This window comes from Cibotium barometz, chromosome 65 (genome assembly GCF_041138505.1).
Source record: "Cibotium barometz isolate CiBa-2024 chromosome 65, ASM4113850v1, whole genome shotgun sequence".
In the NCBI taxonomy this organism is placed as follows: Eukaryota; Viridiplantae; Streptophyta; class Polypodiopsida; order Cyatheales; family Cibotiaceae; genus Cibotium; species Cibotium barometz.
Window position 1 is genome coordinate 27,929,929 of NC_141110.1, and position 23,960 is coordinate 27,953,888.

At 44.3% G+C, this 23,960-nt stretch overlaps 1 protein-coding gene across 2 annotated transcripts in view; it reads left to right on the plus strand.

Moving 5' to 3' along the window:
- Positions 1-23,960, plus strand: part of LOC147603127 (E3 ubiquitin-protein ligase BRE1-like 2) — a 70,468-nt gene that overhangs the window by 26,235 nt on the left and 20,273 nt on the right. For both annotated transcript variants that reach the window (XM_086797368.1, XM_086797369.1), the window contains exon 12: positions 21,185-21,261. In XM_086797368.1, coding sequence (XP_086653494.1) covers positions 21,185-21,261 — 77 coding nt within the window. The remainder of the gene's footprint in view (positions 1-21,184; positions 21,262-23,960) is intronic.

Genomic DNA, 23,960 nt, shown 5'->3' on the forward strand with positions numbered 1-23,960 from the left:
ACTCCTATTATTGGGAAGCTTCGGCTTCATTTGCAGGGTTATGTGGACAGCGAGGAGTTCTTCATCATGCCTTTGGATGGCTGTGATGTTTTGTTGGGGATGCCATGGTGCCACAGGGTACATGCGGTGGTGGATACTTACAATAGGAAAATTACTCTGACTCATAGAGGGCAAGAGCATGTATTGGATGTAAAACTCAAAGGGGAATCTGTTCCTATTGTATCCGCTTCGGCGATTTCATCAATAATGAAAAAGCATCTTTCCGCGTACTTGATTTATGTAAAGGATGCATAGGATGATGAGTCTAAGTCTAATTTGTCAATGTTAGATAAGGACGGGGCTGATTTCTTAAGTGGGTTTCAAGACTGTTTTTCCGAGTCATTGCCAGGGGAATTACCTCCTGAGAGGCCAGAAGATCATGCCATAGATCTGATTCCTGGTAGTACTCCACCGAATAGACCGCCGTACCGTGTTAGTGCAGCCCAACAGGAAGAGATTATGAGTCAGGTGCAGGAGCTTCTAAATAAGGGGTTGATTCAGCCTAGCTCATCACCCTTTTGCTCACCTGTGCTCTTAGTGCAGAAGAAGGATGGTTCTTGGCGCATGTGTATTGATTACAGGGCGTTGAATAAGAATACCATCAAGAATCGATTCCCCATACCGAGGATCGATGACATCTTGGACCGCTTACAGGGCTCCACAGTTTTTAGTCGTATTGACTTGAAAAGCGGGTATCATCAGATACGCATTAGACCTGAGGATGTGCATAAGACAGCATTCCGAACCGCGTTTGGGTTGTATGAGTTCTTGGTTATGCCCTTTGGTTTGACAAATGCGCCTGCCACATTTAACAAAATGATGGACAGGATTTTCAGACCTCATAGAGAGTTTGTGGGCACATTCTTTGATGATATGATTGTGCATTCACGAACTGAGGAAGAGCATAGAAGGCATTTGGCCATTGTGTTTGCAGAACTCAGAAACCATAGATTGGTGGTTAATGGCAAGAAGAGTGAGTTCTTTTTGCAGGAGATACATTTCTTGGGGCATATTGTGTCTGGTCATGGAGTCCGTATGGATCCAGCAAAGGTAGAAGCAATACTTAATTGGCCAGCTTTGAGGACCGTGCATGATGTACGCAGCTTTCTAGGATTGTGTTCCTATTACAGGCGTTACATACGGCACTTTGCTGAAATTGCTTCGCCTCTTCATGCTTTGACGAAGAAAGCAACTCCGTTTAGATGGGCTGATCGGGAAATTACAGCATTCAAAAAGCTCAAAGAAAAGCTTACTTCGGACCCAGTATTGGTGTTACCGGATCTCCGAAAGGCTTTTGTTGTCCAGTGTGATGCATGTGGAAGTAGCATTGGTGCAGTTCTCATGCAAGAGGGACATGTCATAGCCTATGAGAGTAGAGTTTTGCAAGATGCTGAGAAGCATTTACAGGTGTATGAGAAAGAGATGTTGGCTGTAATTCACGCTCTTTCTACATGGAAACACTATTTGCTTGGGGCTGATTTCACTGTGCAGATAGATCATCAGACCTTGCGTTATTTCCTCACGCAGACTAAGCTTTCAGAGAAGCATATGCGTTGGGCAAACTTTTTGTCAATGTTTCACTTTCAGATTGTGCATGTGGAAGGCAAAAAGAATGTAGTGGCAGATGCTTTGTCACGCAAGCCACAGGTTTCTGCTGTTTCACTTGCTTATCATCATGAGCTTGATGAAATGAAAGAGCAGTATGCCCATGATGAGGATTTTGAAAGGTTATATGATCAGATGTCTGAGGGTCAGCGGCATGAGCATTACACTCTCAGAGATGGGTTTTTATTGATGCATGGCAGACTGTGTGTTACCAGGCCATTGCGACTCAAGGTTATGATTGAAAGTCATGCTCCACCGTATGCAGGTCATAGAGGTATTGACGCCACGGTCAAAGCAGTGGAGACTTTCTTTTATTGGCCAACCTTGAGAAGAGATGTTGATGCCTTTGTGAGGCAATGCATCGTATGTCAGAAGGTAAAGTTTGACCGTCAGAAGACACCAGGGTTATTGCAGCCTTTACCTATTCCGGATAGACCTTGGGAGAGCATTGCCATGGATTTTGTATTTGATCTTCCACGGACACAAACGGGAAATGATGGCATCTGGACTATCATATGCAGGTTCAGTAAGCACGCTCATTTCATTCCCGTGAGGAAGACAATTAAAGTGGATCATATGGTGAAGTTGTTCATGGCGAACATCTTCAAGTATCATGGCTTGCCTACGTCTATCATTAGTGACCGTGATCCACGGATGACGAGTTTGTTTTGGAGAGGCTTGTTTGACAACATGGGTACAACTCTCAAGTTTTCATCGTCATTTCATCCACAGACAGATGGTCAGTCAGAAGAGGCTAACTCTACAGTGTTGGATCTTCTCAAGTGTTATGTGTCAGAGCACAAGCAACAATGGGAAAAGTATCTTCCTTTGGTGGAGTTTGCATATAACAACACTGTACATAGCTCGACAGGCAAGGCGCCTTTTGAGATTGTAGAAGGAGGGAAGAAGGTTCCACCCATTTTGCATACAAAGGATAAGATCTTTGAGGCTGATCAGTATGTGGAGAGCTTAGATGAAGCTTATCGGAGAGTTAAGTTGGCCCTCCAGAAAACTCAGCAGAAGCAAAAGAAAGCCGCAGACCGTCACAGACGTGATTTGCAGTTTGCATTGGGTGATTGGGTTCTTTTGCGCTTTGAAAAGGCTAGGCTCAAGAAGATGAAGGGTAAAGAGCGCTTATTCCCTAAGTTGAGTATGCGATATTATGGGCCTTTTCAGGTTTTGGAAAAGATTGGTGAGGTAACCTATCGTTTGAAGTTACCAGATCACTGGAGGATTCACAATGCTTTTCACGTGAGTCTTCTTAGACCTTTCCGTGGGGATGTGCCTGAGGATGTATCAGATGAGGCTCAGCCGGAAGTTGAGGAACTTGATGAGGTTTTGATTCCAGAGCAGATACTGGCACATAAAGAAAGGAAGGTACGAGGTAAAGTTTCCCGTCGCTATCTTGTGAAGTTCAAGAACTATTCACCGATGGATGCGAAGTGGATGGAGGAAGGTGACTTAACAGATTCACCTCAGGTTTTGCAGCTTTATCTCGATGCCTTTGAGTTAGAGCCGACTCTTATTGTGGCTCATTCAGGTTCAGCAGAGCATGGGTCTGGAGCATTACCTGATGCTCAAGAGGGGGGTAGCACCTCCACTCCCTTGATTCAGACAGGCTCAGGTGACATCTAGAGGTTGCTTGGTGCAGATTTTATCTCATCCGAAGGTACTGAGGCTGACAGTACATCTGTTTATGGGACTTCTATGATATATGTGTACTAGTCACATGGTAATTTTTGTGGATATGTATGGTTCACAGTGGTATACAACTTGGACTATTACTATGCCATTGGTTTGCAGTGAATGTTGATACATGTGTATGGCTCAGAGAGATTGGGACGCTGATCTTGCCATATTGTATGGTTCACTTTGGATATTTTGATGCATCACCAGAATGCAATCGAGGACGCTTGCCATCTTTCAAGAGGGGGGTATGTCATGGCCCTGTGAAAATGGAGCAGGACAAGTGTGTGCATGGTGGTTGCAGAGTCAGAATATTTTATGATTCACATGGGGGGTGCCCGGACAGTGTTTAAGATGTGTGGACATCCCTAGGTGTGAAGGGGGAACATTAAAACATTAACTTTTAATGTTTATTGAAGTTTTGCCCCTAGGCCTTAGTGGCCCTAGGAACTTATTAAGTTGGGGCCCTAGGGATTAACTTGGAAAGGAGTTTTCTCTCTCTTCACTCTCTCTCCTCCCTTTTTGGGGAGTCGTGTAGCAAAAGGAGAGGCTCCCTTCATGCGCTTGTGTACAATCGTGGGAAAGCTCAAGAGGAGGAGAAGGCGGCTGTTTTGCTGCAGGGTGTTGCTGTTTTTCTGAGAGAACCAGCCGTACAGCACTGTACGGCCAGTACTGGACTCTCTCTCTCTCTCTCTCTCTTTCTCCTCTGTTGCTGGCGGCGCACAGAGCAGCTGCTGGTGGCTGCGCAGAAGCCCTATACAGGCTGGACAGTCTGTTTTCCAGCCCATACCCTACTGTACGACTGCCGTACAGTGTACGGGCAGTCAGATACAGCTCATACAGGTGCAGGCGGCGCTTTACTGGGTGCTGGACAGACCTGTGCAGGCTGATTCAGGCTGGTACAGAAGTGGACAGCAGGCTGTTTATGCAAGTACAACGCTTGGCACGCATCCCGAGGCGGTACAATCAAGTACAATGCTGATTTTCAGATCTGTACTTTCAAGGACAGCATAGGAGTGAGCATCAGGAGGAAGATACAGGCAAGAGCAAGCACACGTGTGAAGCAGGATTGTGGGTTCAAGTGCCTGCAGGCACAGATTAGTGCTGTTGCTACCTCCAGAGTTGTTTCACGAGCTGAACTTGGTAAGCCTTGACTCTGTTCATCTATCTCTCTTTCTGTTGCTTGATGTCTGCTACAGGTATGTGTTATCTGGCTCCTTGTGAGAGGAGGAGTATGGCAGATTGACAAGAGATTAAGACAGGGATTGAACAGCATATGTATGTTGAGCTGAGAAGATGTATCATGCTTATGAGTTGTGCCAGATGTATGCCCATGGCTGGCCTGCTTTGTGAACTTGGCTGATTAGAGGGAGGCACAGTGTGTTGCTTGAAGACACAGATCTGTGTGCATAGATCCTCTGTGCTGAGAAGGATTTGTGGGCAGTCAGATTGGACTACAGGTGTAAACTCTTGGCTGGTTTTTGTGTTGTACTCAGCCATACATATTATTTTAATGGAATAAAGAAATACCGCAAGGGGCGCCAAGCTTTGGGGCCAACAGGTGTCGCTGTGTTTTCAGATTTGGGCACTCTAGCTCCGATCTGTGTTTTGTTTATCATCTAGACTACAAGTGGACGGGTGATTGCTCCTACCGCACTCTGGTTTTGTCACCAGTCTGGACATTTCCCAGTCTGAAAGGGGTCTGGTGGACTCCAGGATGTTTAAATATTTGGAAAGTACAAGCTTTGGGAATGGGGGATTATCCTAGAATACAAAGGACCACACTCCTAAAATTTAGGAGAGTTGCTATTTTTGGCCCGCTCCGATGGAAATTCTGTTCGCGTCATTACGTGTGGAATTGAGCAGATACCAAGAGTTGGCAAAGTGCCTATGACAGAATGTCTACCAGTTGGGATATTTTTAGAGGTAAAGATTATGGAAGGACCCATCTCTTAGATTGGGACATGTGGCAAGAAAGTCGACCAAAGTGAGACAAGTGGCCTGACACTTGTTAGAAAATGGATCAAAATGAGACAAGTGGCCTCACACTTGTCACTTCAGCTATTGTGTGGCTCTCCACTTGTCATTGTAGCCTTCTCTTGCCATTTTAGCTCATGGGAGGCCCAAATCTATAAATTGGAGAGCTCTCTCTTCATTAATAGAGGCTCTCTTGCTGCACACTAGCCTCTACCACCGTTGAAGGTTTCCCTAATGATGGCTACTCTCTTTCTCTCTCTCTTGAAGGCTGCCCATGAAGAATACCGGCAGTTGGGGACTGTTTTGGAGGCTTCCATCGCGAAGAAATACTGAAGGCAAGGGTATTTAATCATTTATTATGATTTCTAGCCATTGTACTTGTTGCACCAGCATTTGTACTTGCTGTATCAGCCATCGTACCGGCTGTACCAGCCTCTGTACCTGCTGTACCAGCCACCGTACCTGTTGTACTAGTCATTGTACTTGCTGTACCAGCATTTGTACTTGCTGTACCAGCTGTACCAGCCTCTGCACCTGCTGTACCAGCCACCGTACCAGCTGTACCAGCCATTGTACTTGATGTACCAGCCATTGTACCTACTGTACCGGCTGAATGGAGAGTTGTACTTGCTGTACTAGCTCTATTGCATGAAGACCCGTGGTTTTTGGGGAAGAATCAGTACCCACACGGAGGTATATGGATTATATTGTTGGCTCAGCATTTCTACAGCCTATGTTCCGGCTTGGTTGCCTTGTGTTGGGCTGTGTTATGGCATTTGTATATGGATAATCCGGCATCTCCCATGGGGAGAGTAAGGCCCTCAAAGCTTGTACATGATATTATTCTCCTTGGGTAATAAAATACTCCAAGGGGGGGGGTCGGCCCATTCCGGCCTCTATGTGGTGTCACACGTGCAAGCTCCATTTTCAGCATTTGTGGATGTTTTGTCCAGCTTTATGTTTTATGCAAAGTGAAGATGGATATGTGTTAAGGCTGTGGCCATGTTTAAATGTTTTAATATGCATTGATGGTATCAACAAGTGTGTCAAAGGCCCTAGTCCCTCGGGCACCCCCCCGCCGCCGCGAGTTACATTGGTATCAGAGCATAGGCTTTCTTGGAAGCGGAGGCTTCCTTCTATCAATAAGGAAGAGAAAAGATCTCGAGTGGGGACCACACTTACCATCATTGCTATTAAGCATGGCCAGCCACTTCAGAGCCTATGAAGCAAGAGCATGAGCAATAGACAGCTTGGTCTAAGGATTTATGAATTCACAAAATTTATCTTGGAAGTATGGAGTTGGCTTTATGTGCACACGTTTAGCACTCTTTCCATATGGATATTGTGGATTATATTATCAAGCTTACAGGCAAGCTATATGGAGATATATCTCAAGATATCTTAAGGATATGGTGACGAGATATTTCTGTTGGCTTCATGACCAACCTGGCAAAGAATAGCTAAGTATACTTTGAGTTTGCAAAGTTGGTGCTTTTGCTATTTACTAAGAAGTGTTTTTGATGTTCACTAACCCTTGTATAGCTATGCAAGGAGAAAGGTGTTGTTGTTTGCCTTGAGATGGTTTCAGGGAAACATTGTTTATGGCTCCCTTTAATGGGATGAATTCTTTTCATGGCTCCCTTTATTGGGATGGAATATATCTATGGAGATTTCTTTCTTGGAGGAGATTTATATAGATATTGGGCTTCACAAGCAATTTCTATGGACGAATCTGTCCGAGTTTATAGAGAAGAAATCTTTGGATATCTCATGGATATGATACTTTTATGGATAAAGTCCACCTCTACTCCAAGGTGTGTGGTTTGCACGGAGTATGTGGTAAGAGTTATGGTATACAAGGATTATGGTATACAGGTGTATGGATTCCTAGACTTCTTTTCTAGGAATTTGGATCCATCCTCAGGTTTATGGATTATGTTTATGGCTCCCTTTTACTGGGATGGATTATTCTTTTTGGCTCCCTTTATTTGGGATGCATTGGACTTATGGAACTCATGGTTCACTTACCTTGTGTAGTGTTCTCTTGTCCTACGTGCTCTCTTGAAGATTGTTTCTACCATGTGAGGGTGGAACAATAGAGAGCAGATGGAAGGGAACATGGGCACTTCAAAGGGTAGTGACAAGCACAACATACCCTGTGTAGTGTTCTCTTGTCCTACGTGCTCTCTTGAAGATTGTTTCTACCATGTGTGGGTGGAACAATAGAGAGCAGATGGAAGGGAACATGGGCACTTGAGAGGGTAGTGTGAGTTGGTGGCCGAAATGCCTATAAACTATGTGTAGTAGAAATGCGTATGGAACACCAGGTTATCTCTATACCTGCGAGTGATTGTTTTCAGGACTCCTTGTTTAGCCGCTCTGTGTAGTATTTCTCTTGTCCTATGTGCTCTTGAAGATGTTGCTACCTTGCTTGGTAGAACATAGAGCCAATGGTAGAGAATATGGGCACTGAAGTCGGGCCGGGCGTCAAGGCAGCTCCTTGGTGATCTACATCGACATACCATTGTTTTCTAAATGCTGAATTTCATATGCATTGGCATGGAGGATTTGGCAATGGATGCCCGTGAAGCTATGTGGTCAAAGTACCAACACGGAGTGCAAGTGGTAAAGTGGACATGATACCTGGTTGGCACGGGACTTATGTCTATGCCAAGGGTCATGTGGACCGATGCCTTATTGGCAGGAGACTTATTTTGTCTCACCCATTTACTTGGGACATGGATTATTGATATCTGGACTTATGAGACTGTTTTGTCTCGCCCATTTATCTTGGGACATGATTATGATATCTGGACTTATGGGACTGTTTTTGTCTCGCCCATTTATCTTGGGACATGATTTTGATATTGGTATTATGGAGACTTATTTAGTCTCACCCATTTCTTTGGGACATGGATTCTTCAGTTATATTGGATTTTTTGAGATTGTCTCGTCTCGCCCAATCGATGGGACATGATTATATCTTGAATATATGGCTTGAAGCTTAAAGTTGCGGACAACTTTTAAGAAGTTGGGGAGGATGTCACCAGTCTGGACATTTCCCAGTCTGAAAGGGGTCTGGTGGACTCCAGGATGTTTAAATATTTGGAAAGTACAAGCTTTGGGAATGGGGGATTATCCTAGAATACAAAGGACCACACTCCTAAAATTTAGGAGAGTTGCTATTTTTGGCCCGCTCCGATGGAAATTCTGTTCGCGTCATTACGTGTGGAATTGAGCAGATACCAAGAGTTGGCAAAGTGCCTATGACAGAATGTCTACCAGTTGGGATATTTTTAGAGGTAAAGATTATGGAAGGACCCATCTCTTAGATTGGGACATGTGGCAAGAAAGTCGACCAAAGTGAGACAAGTGGCCTGACACTTGTTAGAAAATGGATCAAAATGAGACAAGTGGCCTCACACTTGTCACTTCAGCTATTGTGTGGCTCTCCACTTGTCATTGTAGCCTTCTCTTGCCATTTTAGCTCATGGGAGGCCCAAATCTATAAATTGGAGAGCTCTCTCTTCATTAATAGAGGCTCTCTTGCTGCACACTAGCCTCTACCACCGTTGAAGGTTTCCCTAATGATGGCTACTCTCTTTCTCTCTCTCTTGAAGGCTGCCCATGAAGAATACCGGCAGTTGGGGACTGTTTTGGAGGCTTCCATCGCGAAGAAATACGGAAGGCAAGGGTATTTAATCATTTATTATGATTTCTAGCCATTGTACTTGTTGCACCAGCATTTGTACTTGCTGTACCAGCCATCGTACCGGCTGTACCAGCCTCTGTACCTGCTGTACCAGCCACCGTACCTGCTGTACTAGTCATTGTACCTGCTGTACCAGCATTTGTACTTGCTGTACCAGCTGTACCAGCCTCTGTACCTGCTGTACCAGCCACCGTACCAGCTGTACCAGCCATTGTACTTGATGTACCAACCATTGTACCTACTGTACCGGCTGAATGGAGAGTTGTACTTGCTGTACTAGCTCTATTGCATGAAGACCCGTGGTTTTTGGGGAAGAATCAGTACCCACACGGAGGTATATGGATTATATTGTTGGCTCAGCATTTCTACAGCCTATGTTCCGGCTTGGTTGCCTTGTGTTGGGCTGTGTTATGGCATTTGTATATGGATAATCCGGCATCTCCCATGGGGAGAGTAAGGCCCTCAAAGCTTGTACATGATATTATTCTCCTTGGGTAATAAAATACTCCAAGGGGGGGGTCGGCCCATTCCGGCCTCTATGTGGTGTCACACGTGCAAGCTCCATTTTCAGCATTTGTGGATGTTTTGTCCAGCTTTATGTTTTATGCAAAGTGAAGATGGATATGTGTTAAGGCTGTGGCCATGTTTAAATGTTTTAATATGCATTGATGGTATCAACAAGTGTGTCAAAGGCCCTAGTCCCTCGGGCACCCCCCCGCCGCCGCGAGTTACAGGTTTTCTATCAGAGGCCGGTTTCACCAAAACAGGTGAGTTTATCCTATTCATTCGCTTGTGGGGATTGGCCTCCCATTTACATAGCTTTTATACTATAGTATACAAAAAGTTGAGTCGTTGACACTCCGCATTCTCTTTGGTTTTACGTTGAATAGGTGGATCCAACACGTGTCAAGCTGGTCCCAGATCCTACCACCATTGATGAGGCAGAGCAACGGTTGAGAGATGAGCAGGCCGAGATTCTTTGCCTCCTGCATAGAGAGCTGGAGAGTGTAGACAGGCGGGTGACGAGATCGAGAGCCCGAGCTTATAAAATTCAGCTACATGAGGGACCTGCAGATGCAGAGAGTTCTGGCTGGAGAGGCGCCCGGAGAGGGAAGCTGCCTATTCAGACTCCTCGAGCACGTGCGAATGAGGCCGTTCGCCTCATTCACACTACCCAGCAGGATGATGCAGAGACAGGGACAGGGACATCTGAGGCAGCCCACCCACCTGTGCCCATGATGACAGGGCCTGAGTATGATGACGAGGCCAATGTCATCACGGAGGGTTATATGCTTGATTCTCCAGGGTCATCATCCTCATCGGATGATGAGTTTTGATTTGGATTACCTTAGTTTTGATTTGGTGTTGTATGGACATGGCACATTTTGTCATTATTCATAGACTCATTTTCAAATTTCATCATTTCTTGATGTGAATTGTGAGTTGTCACGACTCACTTGTGACAATGTGACTTGTCTTAAGTAATAAGTATTAAGTATTAAGTACGATTAACTTATTAAGTATGATTGACGACTTTGTGATTCTAATTTCTCACTTTTGAATTAGTAGGTTTTTGACCTTGTTGTGTCTCTATTTCAAAAGTTTTATATGTCAATGTGGACATGGACTGAAATTTAATGTAAGTGGCTGAAATTTTTGACATTTTATGTATTTTTACCAATAGTACGTATTTTTACGTACCTTAAAATTTTTTCCGTACCAAACAACGTACAGTACGTACGGATCCGTACAGTACATAACGTTTGGAACCACCTTGGTTCTTGCCATCTAATGCGAAGCAAACTCTCACCCAAAAGTGGGATAGACTTGAGCAAAGAGATAATGAAAGTGTGCAACAGTATGTCAATAAGTTTTGAAAAGTGTTGCTTGAGGTAACTCCTTTTATGTAAATCACTGAGGATGAAAGAAAGAGGAAGTTTCGCTCCGGATTGCAACCAGCTTATTGTTCGGGCATTGAATTGCACCCGAAACATACTTTGCAACAGCTTATAGCCTCTGCTCTTGCTACGGAGCAATTGGTGCTCAAAATTAAGCAAGATCAAGGCGGTTCAAAGGGCAAAGATAAGGCTGTCCCAAATCTGCAAAAAGGTGGACAGCCACCTAAAAAGAGCTTCCGGGAGACCCAGAAGGGAGGTAAAGCTGACAATACCTCATCTAAAGATCATGGGCCAAAGAAGAACAAATTTGGCTTGATCCCTGAGCAAAGGGAGCAATATGCCAAGGAGGGAAAATGTTTTTCTTGTGACAGCAATGAGCACATGTTTCGACAATGCCCTGACCGCAAACCAAAGCATGAGGACAAGCAAACCAAGGCTAATGTGCATGCAATTCTCGATGTGCAGGGAAACACAAAACATGATGCAAAAGAGCGGATGGTATACAAAGCATGGGGTCAAATCAAGGATCAGCCCGCCTTATTCATGTTTGATGATTGTGCAACCGATAACTTCATCTCTATTCAAATGGCAGCTGCCTTGGGTATTGAGGTTGAGAACATGGGACCTCAGATTGAAGCAGAAGCTACCTTTGTTGGTAAAGAGGTGCAGGTTACCCCACTAATAGGGAAGTTGCGCATACATATCCAGGGTTACCTTGATAATGAGCATTTCTTAGTTGCACCACTTAATGGATGTGATGTATTGCTGGGCAAACCATGGCATCATAGGCTTGAGCCCCGCAAAGAGTACAAGTCAAACATGATTTCTTTTATGCATAGAGGCCGCATGCATTTCATTGATGCCAGCAAGGAAGGGGATTCCGTCCCACTTGTATCTCACATCCAGATTAATAAAGCAATGAAAAAAGAGTCTTTCTGCGTACTTGGTTTTTGTTCGCGATAGCATTGTACCAAGCGTCAAAATGTGGATGCTTTGACTTACGATAGGTTGAATTTTCTGCATGCATTCAACGATTGTTTTGCTGATGCATTGCCAGGTGAATTACCTTCCCAAAGGCCCGAGGATCATCGCATAGATCTTGTGTCAGGCAGTTCTTCACCTAACAAATCCGCATGCCGTGTGAGTGCTGCACAACAAGAAGAGATCATGAAGCAGGTAAATGAGCTTTTAGAGAAAGGTTTGGTTCAGCCAAGTTCCTCACCTTATTGCTCTCCCGTGTTTCTTGTTCAAAAGAAAGACGGGTCATTCCGCATGTGTGTGGACTATAGAGCTTTAAATAAGCTTACCATCAAGAAAAGATTTCCAATTCCGCGTATTGATGACATTTTGGATAAGCTTGATGGCTTGGCTTGTTTCAGCCGTCTTGATTTGAAGAGTGGGTATCACCAAATACGAGTGGTACCACAAGATGTACACAAAATTGCATTCAGGACAACTTTTGGATTATATGAATTTTTGGTGATGCCTTTTGGTCTCACCAATGCTCCTGCCACATTTAATCCTATGATGGATAGGATATTTTGATCCCATCGCAAATTCACAGGTGTATTCTTTGATGACATCTTGGTTTTCTCCAAGAATGAGCAAGAACATAGAACTCGTTTGGTCACAGTGTTCGAAGAGTTGCGGAAGCATAAACTTTTCATTAATGCCAAGAAAAGTGACTTCTTTCTTTCAGCAATACATTATTTGGGTCACATTCTATCCAAGGATGGAGTAACTATGGATCCTGCAAAGATAGAAACCATTCGGAATTGGTCAGAATTGCAAAATGTACATCAAGTACGTAGTTTTTTGGGATTATGTTCATATTATAGGCGTTTCATAAGGCATTTTGCTATGATAGCCACCCCTCTACATGATCTCACAAAGAAGAAAACCACTTTCAAATGGACTCCAAAAGAACATGATGCCTTCTTGCAGCTCAAGCATGCTATCATATGTGGACCCGTATTGATTGTTCCCGACTTACAAAGGTCATTTGTAGTGGAATGTGATGCTTGTGGCGATTGTATAGGGGCTTTCCTAAATCAAGAAGGGCATGCAGTTGCATATGAGAGCCGTCGTTTGCATGCTGTTGAGCTTCATATGGATATCTATGACAAAGAGCTCTTGGTTGTAATTCATGCCTTAAAAATATGGAAACATTATCTTCTTGGGGCTGAATTTGTAGTCAAGACAGATCATCAAAGTTTGAGATACTTTCTATCTCAAACAAAGCTTTCGGAGAAACCGATGAGAATGGCAAACTTTCTTTCCATGTTTCATTTTGAGATTGTGCATACTTCGGGAAAGAAAAATGTGGTGGCAACAGATGCATTATCCAGGAGGCCTTATGTGGCTGCAGTTTCAGTGGCCCGGATTTTTGCCATATATGGACTGATTTGATGGCTGGTCACTCACATGCCTCTTATGTTATCAATGAGGGTTATCTTATGAAGGATAACTGCCTATGTGTGGTGAAGGATTTGCGTCCAAAGGTTATGGAGGAATGTCACGCTCCACCTTATGCTGGTCATAGAAGTATCATGCCCACTACACGTATGATTCAGAGATATTTCTTTTGGCCAAGCATGCGTAAAGACATTGAGGCATATGTGCATGTATTACTTGCCAAAAGGTGAAATTTGACAAGCAAAAACCTCCAGGTTTGCTTCAGCCATTGCTTATTCCCTTGCAACCTTGGGAAAGTATTACTATGGTTTTTATTATGGACTTGCCTAGATCCCAGCATGGGAATGATGCTATTTGGACCATTGTGGACAGGTTTAGCAAGTAAGCTCATTTCTTGCCGGTCAAGAAAACCATTGTTGGGGTAAAGGCGTTATGCCCACCCTTATAGTGTGTACAAGTCCATAAGTTATAGTACATAGTACACGGAGATCCCAGCAAAGGGGAAAAAGCCAAGAACGGGGAAGGAGCAAGTCTCGCTCCAAAAAGGATTTGGAATGCCATTATTGTGGCAAGAAGGGACACATTAAAAAGCAATGCTACAAATGGAAAAATGATCAAAAAGAAAAGGGAAAAGGCAAAGACAAAGAGAAAGATGAAGCCAAAGATGTAAAGTCAAAGGGCAAAAGTGGAGTCAAGATTGAAGAAATCAATGTGTCACATGCAGGTGGCAGTGAGGATGAGGTTCTATTTACGTCTTCACTTGATGCCCATTCACTTCTTACAGGTGGTCATGGTATGCACTCATGGATCATTGATTCAGGTGCCTCCTTTCATGTCACAGGTTGCAGAGACTTGTTTGTCAGGTATACTGCTAGCAATGAAGGAGTGGTTTATTTGGGTGATAACCATGCATGCAAGATTCTTGGCAGAGGTGATGTGAGGCTTGTGTTTTCAGATGGCTCACAGCTTATGCTCCATGATGTCAGGCATGTGCCTGAGATCAAGAAGAATCTGCTTTCTACTGGACAGCTTGATGATGCTGATTATGTTACCACATTTGGTAGTGGAAAGTGGAAAATTAGTAAGGGCTCACTGGTTGTTGCTAGAGGCTCTAAGGTGGACACACTTTACTTTATGCATGCAGGTGTTTGTCACCATGCTAATGTAAATGCAACCGAGCTGCCGGAAATTTCTATGTGGCATAGCCGGTTGGGACACATGAGTGTCAAGGGAATGGAGCAATTGTCTCGTTTGGGTTACTTTCTTCTCTAAAGTTTTCAAGTTTTCAGTTTTGTGAGCATTGTATATATGGCAGGCAACTCCAGTGCCCCCACAAGAAAGCTCTTGGACAGAAAGATGCTCAGTTAGAGCTTGTGCATACAGATGTATGTGAGATGCCTCAGCTTTCTTTGGGAGGGGCAAAATACTTTGTGTCTTTTATAGATGATGCCACACGCAAGGTGTGGGTTTATCCTCTTCGTTTGAAGAGTGATACATTCTCAGTGTTTCAGAAGTTTGTTGCTCTTGTTGAGAATCAAACTGGCAAAACACTGAAGGCTTTGCGTTCCGACAATGGTGGAGAGTACATGTCCAAACAGTTTCAGGACTTTTGTGATGCTAAAGGCATCAAGAGGGAGCTCTCTACTCCTTATGATCCTCCACAAAACGGGACAACAGAGAGGATGAATAGGACCATACAGGAGAAGGTCCGTTCTATGTTGTCACATGCTGCATTACCTCATGGTTTTTGGGCTGAAGCTGTTATGACAGCTTCAGCCCAAAAACCATGAGGAAGCCTCCGTAATACAAGCACTTGAGAGTGTTTGGTTGCGTTGCGTACGTGCACATACGCAGGGAAATGCGCACCAAACTTGATCCTAAGTCTCACAAATGCATATTCCTAGGATATGGTGACAGAGGTGAAATGGGGTATAGACTTTGGGATCCCGTGAATAGAAAGATCATACGCAGCAATGATGTCATTTTTGATGAAACATGCATGTATAAGGAGCCTGCAAGGCAACAGGAGCCTGGCAGAGTCATCTTTGATGATGATGGACATCATGGACAACAACCAAGGGCTGTAAATCAGCCATTACAGCAGCAAAACCAGCCCTTAAATGGTGCTGAAAATGGTCCAAATGGACAGCCAGAGATGGCAGAAGATATCCCTATGGATATACCACAGTTAGAGGAGATACCGGGCATGATATTTCAGCCTTATGGCATGGAACAGGAGCCACCAATGGGTGATATGCAGGCTGGACAGCAACCTGCAAATGATGGTCATTGGGTACGGAGGTCCACAAGACCCTCCAGAGCCCCTGACAGGTTTGTTCCAGGGGTTGACTACTTGATGCTTACTGACTGTGGGGAGCCCTCATGTTATAAAGAGGCTTTACAGAGGGCAGACAAAGCTCTATGGGAGCGTGTCATGAAGTCAGAGATGGATTCTCTGCATAAAAATGGAACTTGGAAGTTGGTGCATTTGCCTGCAGGCAAGAAGGTTTTGCCATGCAAGTGGGTTTACAGGCTCAAAGTTGCACCAGATGCAAAGCCAAGATACAAAGCCAGGTTAGTGGCTAAGGGCTTCAAGCAGGAATATGGTGTGGACTTTGATGAGATCTTCTCTCCAGTGGTCAAAATGACCACACTTAGAGCTGTGTTGGCTTTGGTTGCGCATGATGATCTGGACTTGATTCAGATGGATGCGAAGACTGCTTTTCTTCACGGTGATCTCCATGAGGAGATATATATGCAACAGCCAGAGGGTTATGCAGTAAGTGGAAAGGAGAAGCTTGTATGTAAGCTAAAAAAGAGTCTTTATGGGCTCAAACAGGCACCAAGAGAATGGTATCATAAATTTGATACATTCATGAAATCCCAGAAATTCAGGAGAAGTGACATAGATCACTGCTTGTACACCAAGAAAGCTTTGGATGGCAGTCTATTGATGCTCATCTTGTATGTTGATGATATGTTGATTGCCGGGAAATCTCGTAAGGAGATGGATACCTTGAAGCAGAGATTGCATCAAACCTTTGATATGAAGGATTTGGGTGATGCAAATCACATTTTGGGTATGCGGATACTTCGGGACAGAAATCAGCATGTGTTGTATTTGTCTCAGAAGGAATACATTGGCAAAGTCTTGCAGAGGTTCAATATGGATGGGGGGAAGAAGACTAGTACTCTGCCTCCATATGTGAAACTCAGTGCTATGGACAGCCCACAGTCGGATAGAGACAGGGCTGATATGGCCAAGATTCCGTATGCTTCAGCTTGTGGCAGTCTCATGTATGCCATGGTTGCTACTAGGCCGGACATTGCATTTGCAGTGGGAGTGGTTTCTAGATACATGGCCAACCCTGGCAAGAAGCATTGGGAAGCAGTGAAAGGTGTCATGAGATACCTGAAGGGCACACAGGATATGTGCATATGTTTTGGCAAACAGGATGCATTAGTGCATGGTTACACGGATTCGGATTATGCCGGTCATCCAGATAACCGGAAGTCTACTATCGGTTATGTATTTACATTCACAGGAGGTGCTGTGTCATGGATATCCAGGATGCAGAAGTGCACTGCCTTATCTACTACAGAGGCCGAGTATATTGCAGCCACAGAGGCTTGCAAGGAGGCATTATGGCTATCTCGGTTAGTGGTTGATTTGGGTTATACAGGGGATATTCCATTGTTGCATTGTGACAGTCAGAGTGCCATCCAGTTGGCAAAGAACCCCGTCTTTCATGCAAAGACGAAGCATGTGGATGTGAAGTATCACTTCATCAGAGAGGTGATAGAGAACAAGCAAATTCAGCTTGTTAAGATTCATACGGATGACAACCCGGCTGATCTGTTGACAAAGAGTTTGCCTCCGAAGCGGTTTGCTCATTGCAGACACTTGATGGGCATTGGATGAGGCCAGTTTCAGCCTTGATATGGCCTTGTATATTATCATGTACATGCTGTTTTTTCTTTTCCTTCATTTAAGGGCACTTTGCCTTTAAGTGGGAGGTTGTTGGGGTAAAGGCGTTATGCCCACCCTTATAGTGTGTACAAGCCCATAAGTTATAGTACATAGTACACTTAGTACTTTTAATGTACTAAGTGCACTGTGTGTACTAGTGCAATATACATGTGTGATAGGGGAGTCACACACTCATGCCTCATGAGTTGACTTATCCCCACAACTCTCTCTCTCTCTCTCTCTCTCCCTTGTTCTCTCTGTGTATGTCTCCCACATGAATCCTCTAACCTAACCCTAATCTTCTTCTCCCATCAACCATTAAAGTTGATCATATGGTAAAGCTTTTTCTTGCTAATATTTTCAAACATCATGGTATGCCTAAATCCATTGTTGGGAATAGAGATCCCAGGACTACGAGCCTCTTCCGGAGGGCTTTATTTGATAACATGGGCACTAAACTTGAGTTTTCATGAGCTTATCATCCCCAAACGGATGGCCAAAGTGAAGCTGCAAATTCAGCCGTGTTGGATTTGTTAAAGTGTTATGTGGCAGATCAAAAGACTGCATGGGAGAAGTATCTTCCACTTGTTGAGTTTGCCTACAACAATACAATCCATGCCTCCACGGGAAAGGGTCCCGTTTGAGATTATTTATGGCAGAGTGGTATTGCCACCCATCCTTCGTACAAAGGATGAGATTTTTGTCGTTGATGAGTATGTTCGTGACTTGGATGTAGCCTTTGCTCAGGTATGGACAGCCGTTGCAAGGTCACAAGATAAGCATAAAATGGCTGCTGACAAGCATAGAAGGGACATGCAAGTCAAAGAAGGTGATTGGGTTTTGCTGAAATTTGAAAAGGCTAGGCTTCGGAAGAGGCCAGGACGAGAAGGATCATATCCTAAGCTTTCTCCTCGCTATTATGGACCCTTCAAGGTGATTCAAAAGATCAATGAAGTGTCATACAGGCTTGCTTTACCTAGTCATTGGAAGATTCACAATGCATTTCATGTGAGTCTTTTTCGGAAATATGTCGGGCTAGATCTTGACGAGCCTGTCACAGAAGATCTGCCAGAGATTGATGAGCTTGAGGAGATCCTCCAGCCAGAACAAATTGTCTTTCACAAGGAGCGAAAGCTACCTACAGGAAAGCTTTCCAGGAGATACATTGTGAAGTTTAAGAATTATTTGCCCCTTGATGCAAAGTGGGCTAATGAGGATTATTTTGTTGACTACCCACAGTTGTTGCAGGCATATCTTGATGCTTTTCAGTTGAGGACAACTCTTTAGAAGCCCGGGGGATGTCACTAATTGGCCGACCATTTGGTCCATCTCCAGATTTGTGTCTCGTTCACTTGAGGCCAATCCGGTGTCTCATGTGAAGGGGCCAGTATTTTTTTTTTGGCATAACATGGACGGGAGCCAGACTGGTGCCACCTGTGTGTTAGTAGGATGGTGTCATATGGACGGGAGCCAGATTGGTGCCACCCGTGTATGACCTGGACTGTGTTCTATCCATGGGATTGTCACGCCATGGAAGAGCCAGTATTTGTGCCGTGTCTTGCCTATGGGACCGTCACTCCATAGGGAGGCTCGTGCCTGGATCTGTGTCTTACCTACGGGACTGTCACTCCATAGGAAGACCGGGATTTATGTTTTCTGGCGTGTCATTATTGTGCCCGACAGATGTTTAGTACTTGTTCCATGAATGGGAGATATGTCAATGATACTGTTTGCACATGCATTCATGTTTTGCATGTTTGGAACTATATTCGCATGACTTGTATTTTTGTGTTTGCTTGTTTGACGTGCCACTTATTGAGCGGGGACGCCTGCCAATGAGTCGTGAAGTTTGCTTTGTCTTCTGACGAGTTTTGTTGCGTGTGAACAGGTGGTAAGTGTATTGCACTTGTTTGTTTTATAGCTTTCTTTCTAACCCTTAATTTTTTTATAAGGTTGTAAGTTCACATTCATTAAAGAGCGGGCACCCTCCCTAATAATTAATGATGTCCTTGATAGGGTGGGCACCCATTATGGGCACCCACGTATGGGCCAAGGTGGGGAGGGAAACCCCACTCTTAATCCTATGTGTGGGGGTGGGTGCATGGCCACCTACCCACACCCCACCTTGGAACTGGCCGCCTCCATGCAAGTTAGGGGGACCGGCCAGCTGTTGGACATATGCCTTCTCCAATACCTACATATTGGTGACCACCTCACCAGTTGTTGGACGTATGCCTTCTCCAATACCTACATATTGGCGACCACCTCACCAGCTTGGATACACACGACTGTGCAGGCGATCATATCTCTCCGCTTGCCCTCAGGTTGTTGCACGTTGGTGGGCTGCGTTCTCTACATAGGCAGCTGCGCCTTCCCTTTGCAGGCGGCCGCACTTCCACTCTCAGGCGGCTGCGTTTCCCTCCACAGTCGGCTGCGCCAGATAGGAGGCGGCTATGGGCGGCTGCGCACCCTTTGCTGTGACGACTACGCCCTCCTCCACAGGCGGTTGCGCCTCCCTTTTACAGACGGCCACAGGCGGTTGCGCCTCCCTTTTGTAGGCGGCCACAGGCGGCTGCGCCTCCCCTCTGTAGGCAGCTGCGCTTCTCCTCCACAGGCGGCTGTGCTCCTAGACCTCCACAGGTTGCTGCGCCCAGGCCTCCTCTCCATTCAGCAAGCGGTCGTGCTCAGACCTCGAGGCGGCGGCGTACCTTTCCTTCTTGCCAGTAGGCTGCTGCGCCCCGGTGTCCAACTCTAGCAGCTGCACTTAGATGCCTCGGGTATTTGTCTTCCACTAGCGAGCTACAAGTAAGTGGATTGAGATTTAATTAAAGGACTTTGATGTAAATTTGATAAGGGATACTCTCTACTACTAACTCCCGTTCGGTGTCGGGTAGTCCAAGCTTCTGGAGAACCACGGTCCATGGGTGCGGAGATCGGGAGAGCTAGGCGTTAGTACGGGAGCGCCTGTTTGTGCGTGGTCCTGGAACACTAGTGGGGCGCTCTCCGCGGATTCTAGTGAAGGCACAGGACCGTAGAGACCAAACTACTCAAGTGGATTGCTCTCCTTCGAACGTCTACTTCGAGTCTCTTGTTTGGTAACTGTATTCATCTCAGTTGTACATGGACATCATCTGGTTCATTGAACCCATGGAGCATTGTATCTTTTAAATACTCCCAATAATATATCATATATTGAGGGGGGGGGGTCGGCCCGTTCCGGCCCCAGTGCTTGTGTCCATTGATCAACATTTCATTTCATTTCAGTTTTCAGTTGTTATTAAGTTGTCCATTCAAATTGTGATATTTAAGTTGTGCTATTACGTGTGTGGGTGTCCAACGGAGTCTATTCCCACTTGACGGGATCGGTTTCATATCTCTCTATCTTGTGCGTTATCTTCGTCATGAAAGATTGATGAATTCTGTCCATTGAAGTACCCATTCTATTCATCAAGCTTCCGCATGTTACAATAACTCACTGGTTGAGGGGAAACTCATATATTGTTGGGATTGTAGCCTATCGGCTATAAGTTATAACCATGCCAAATGCAAGAGAAACTCTAGTGGGTTCTCCTATTAACTTTGTATCTTTCTTAGCTTTGCTTCTTTCTTTTTCCTTTGATTTTGCAGCTCAGAAACTTTGCAACCTTCTAATTTTGTTGTTATGTAAATCTACGAATGTGTTTTCTTAACATGCACTTTCTAAATTTCCATATGAGGCCTAATGCCATGTTAAAGTTTGGTCCACCTTTTCTGTTCTTTAAACATGGGTTGATTAGAGTCTATTGCTCATAGAATGTAAGCTGTTGTCTAGAAGGGTGTGTAAGTTGTGATAGGTTTAGAAGTCGTCTTTATGATATATGATTTGGCTTTGACAATGTACAGGCAAGATTACTACGTGAAAGTGAGCAGGAGCTTAAGCTTATTCTAGACATTTATGGCAGCGAGTCAACAGATTCAAGGTATTTTTAACCTTGCATTACTGTTTTTTTTTTGCAAATCCATTTGCTTGGAGCAAACAACATAGATCTCAACCGAAAATTCTGAAATGTATGGGGGTTTTTATCACTATTTAGAAACTATGATGCCTCTATATGGCATCTACATGTGCTTGATAACCAGCTACAAGGATACCAAAAAATATCTTCTTGTTTTCTTTCCCCTAGAAATGAAATGCTTCCCTCTGAAGTTTTTTAACTCCCACCTGTCTGACGCTTCTCAAGTATTGTGATTTTGTTAATTCCCTATGTTATTAAATGTATATCTTAGATGCATACAGAACCTCCCAGCGATTGAAATGTTTGAAATTCTTACCGTTTCATGACTATGAGTCAATTGCTTATCCCTAAGATGTGAACTTTGAAGCTTGGTTGAGGAGAGAAGAAGGCAATGCGGATGGCTCTGGTTTTGTGCAGAGGACAAAGCAGAATATTTAACCTAAATATTACAATGTGGTCATCGGGAATAAGAAATGCTTAGAGCACCCCTTAATAGTTCTGAATCAAAATGACATGTTATGACCAAGAGATGCTAAAAGAGCACATGTGAGTTCTAATTTGGTGCTCCAGTGCAAATCTTCTTTCTCTTGGAGACCAAGGGAGAGATGGGGTTATGCATGATAGTGACCAGCTGAGATGATATCTGTATGGAAGGCTGGGCTGCAAATTTGATAAGTACATTTTGATGTGGGATGCATGGTTTGCTATGCACGAATCATGTGAGCATTATGATGACGTCTTGATCTTTGGCTTCTAGGGATGAGAGATAGAGATGGGGTTATGCATGATAGTGACCAGCTGAGATGATATCTGTATGGAAGGCTGGGCTGCAAATTTGCTAAGTACATTTTGATGTGGGATGCATGGTTTGCTATGCACGAATCATGTGAGCATTATGATGACGTCTTGATCTTTGGCTTCTAGGGATGAGAGATTGACTTCTCAAAACGGTGCTTTAAATGCTTCCATGAGGCAAATGGTAAGTTTACCTGTGAACTTCTAAAAAATGTCTTTGGCTGCAGCCTTCTTTGAGAACCTGAGAAGATCATTCCCAGCCAAGTGTATGCCATTGCTATCTTCAGCATCTCCTTTTTGGATGTGAATGTCTAACCATGGTTGGTGTTAAAAATCTTAATCCTATTTAACCTACACATTCCTCTTGTGGCATGAGGTCTAAACCTAAGGTGTGTGGGATTTCAGTACAAGATTGTCTTCTTATAAAGAGCACTGAGACCATTTTCTGCGGATCGTTCCTCGAATTTTTCCATGCAATCTGCGAGTTCATTCATGAATTGTGCTCGAAAAAATGAGAGAAAATGCAACCCACCATCTGCAAGCTCATTCATAAATAGTCCTGTTTCTTTACAATGGTCGGGTTGCATTTCTCTGTTTCATTGACCTGCACACACAGTCTTTTATCTTGGCCACTACATTCCCAATCGTATAATCCGTTGTTCTTTTAACAGGGTTTAGGAAAGCCTCTGCATATGGCCTAAGTTAAGAACTCTGCTTTGAAATGTACAAGGAAGATGATAAGAGCTAGTGGGAAATTAACTTGATTTGCAGCCCTTGCTGGTCCTTCGCTTTGCCAATTTTGAGGTTGTGAAAAGTTTTACCAACTGACTTGGTTGTCGCAAGGGCCATGGGGGCTGGTTAGGTCCAGTAGCTTTCTAATGGCTAGGCTGGCTTTCTTTTAAGAACAAAGTCTATTGTTTATGAAGTTACCATTAGTGTATAGAATGTTCAGGTGCATGTCTAGGAACTCAGGTTCAGTGGCTTGACGAGGCGATTTTAGAAAATGTTTTGTTGTCCTTTGGGTGATGTTGGTGGATTTTTCCGTTCTTGTCTAGTGTTTTGTTTTGCATTCCTCATCCTCCTTGCTTCACCTAGAAGGAGTCTCCTTGAAGCTTTCACCCAAGTTTGTTGTGCATACAAAGAGCCTTGGCCCCTTTTTATACAAGTTTGGGGTAAAAAGCATGGCTTTTCCCCTTTTTAAAAAAAACTATTTGAATGCTTTTCTCTTTTTTTACAAAAATTTAAAATTCGCACACGGGCGATGCTTTTTTGTTTCTTCTGCGTTTTTGGTTTCAGCGCCGCTTTCTCTCTTTCTTTTGCGTTTTTCTGCTCGGCGTCTCTCTCTCTCCTTCGTTTAGGGTTCAGTGCTGAACTGGGTGCCTGCTGGACTGCGTCGCTTTGGATCGAGGTATCCCGTATGTATAGTTCCAATAAATCATATCTGATCACTTGGTTCTTGTCATCCTGATGAATGGGGAGTTTGGGTCATACTAGAGTGGTGGGAAGTGATCCATCCCGAGTCCTTACCTCGTGAACCAAGTGCATACTTGGCTGTACCATTACTTGTGCCCAGTGCCCATTTGCTCTGGTAGCTGCTGGGAGGATTGTAGGGTGAGCCACTAGGGGCCGTGGCACTGAGCCGGTGTATGCATGTGATTGTCTGGAAGAGTGCCTCTACTACCATGGGTGCTACAACAAACTCTGGCAGGATAATATCATGTGGGACCGATGGTTTGCGTATGGGAGAGCATCACGACCTAAGGCCTCTCTATCTTCGACCATTTGGCTGTTGTGAGATCGGGTGCCCAAAAGGGTGCTTCATACATCAATGCCGGAGTGACCAAGATGTCAAATAGCCACATCTTGGT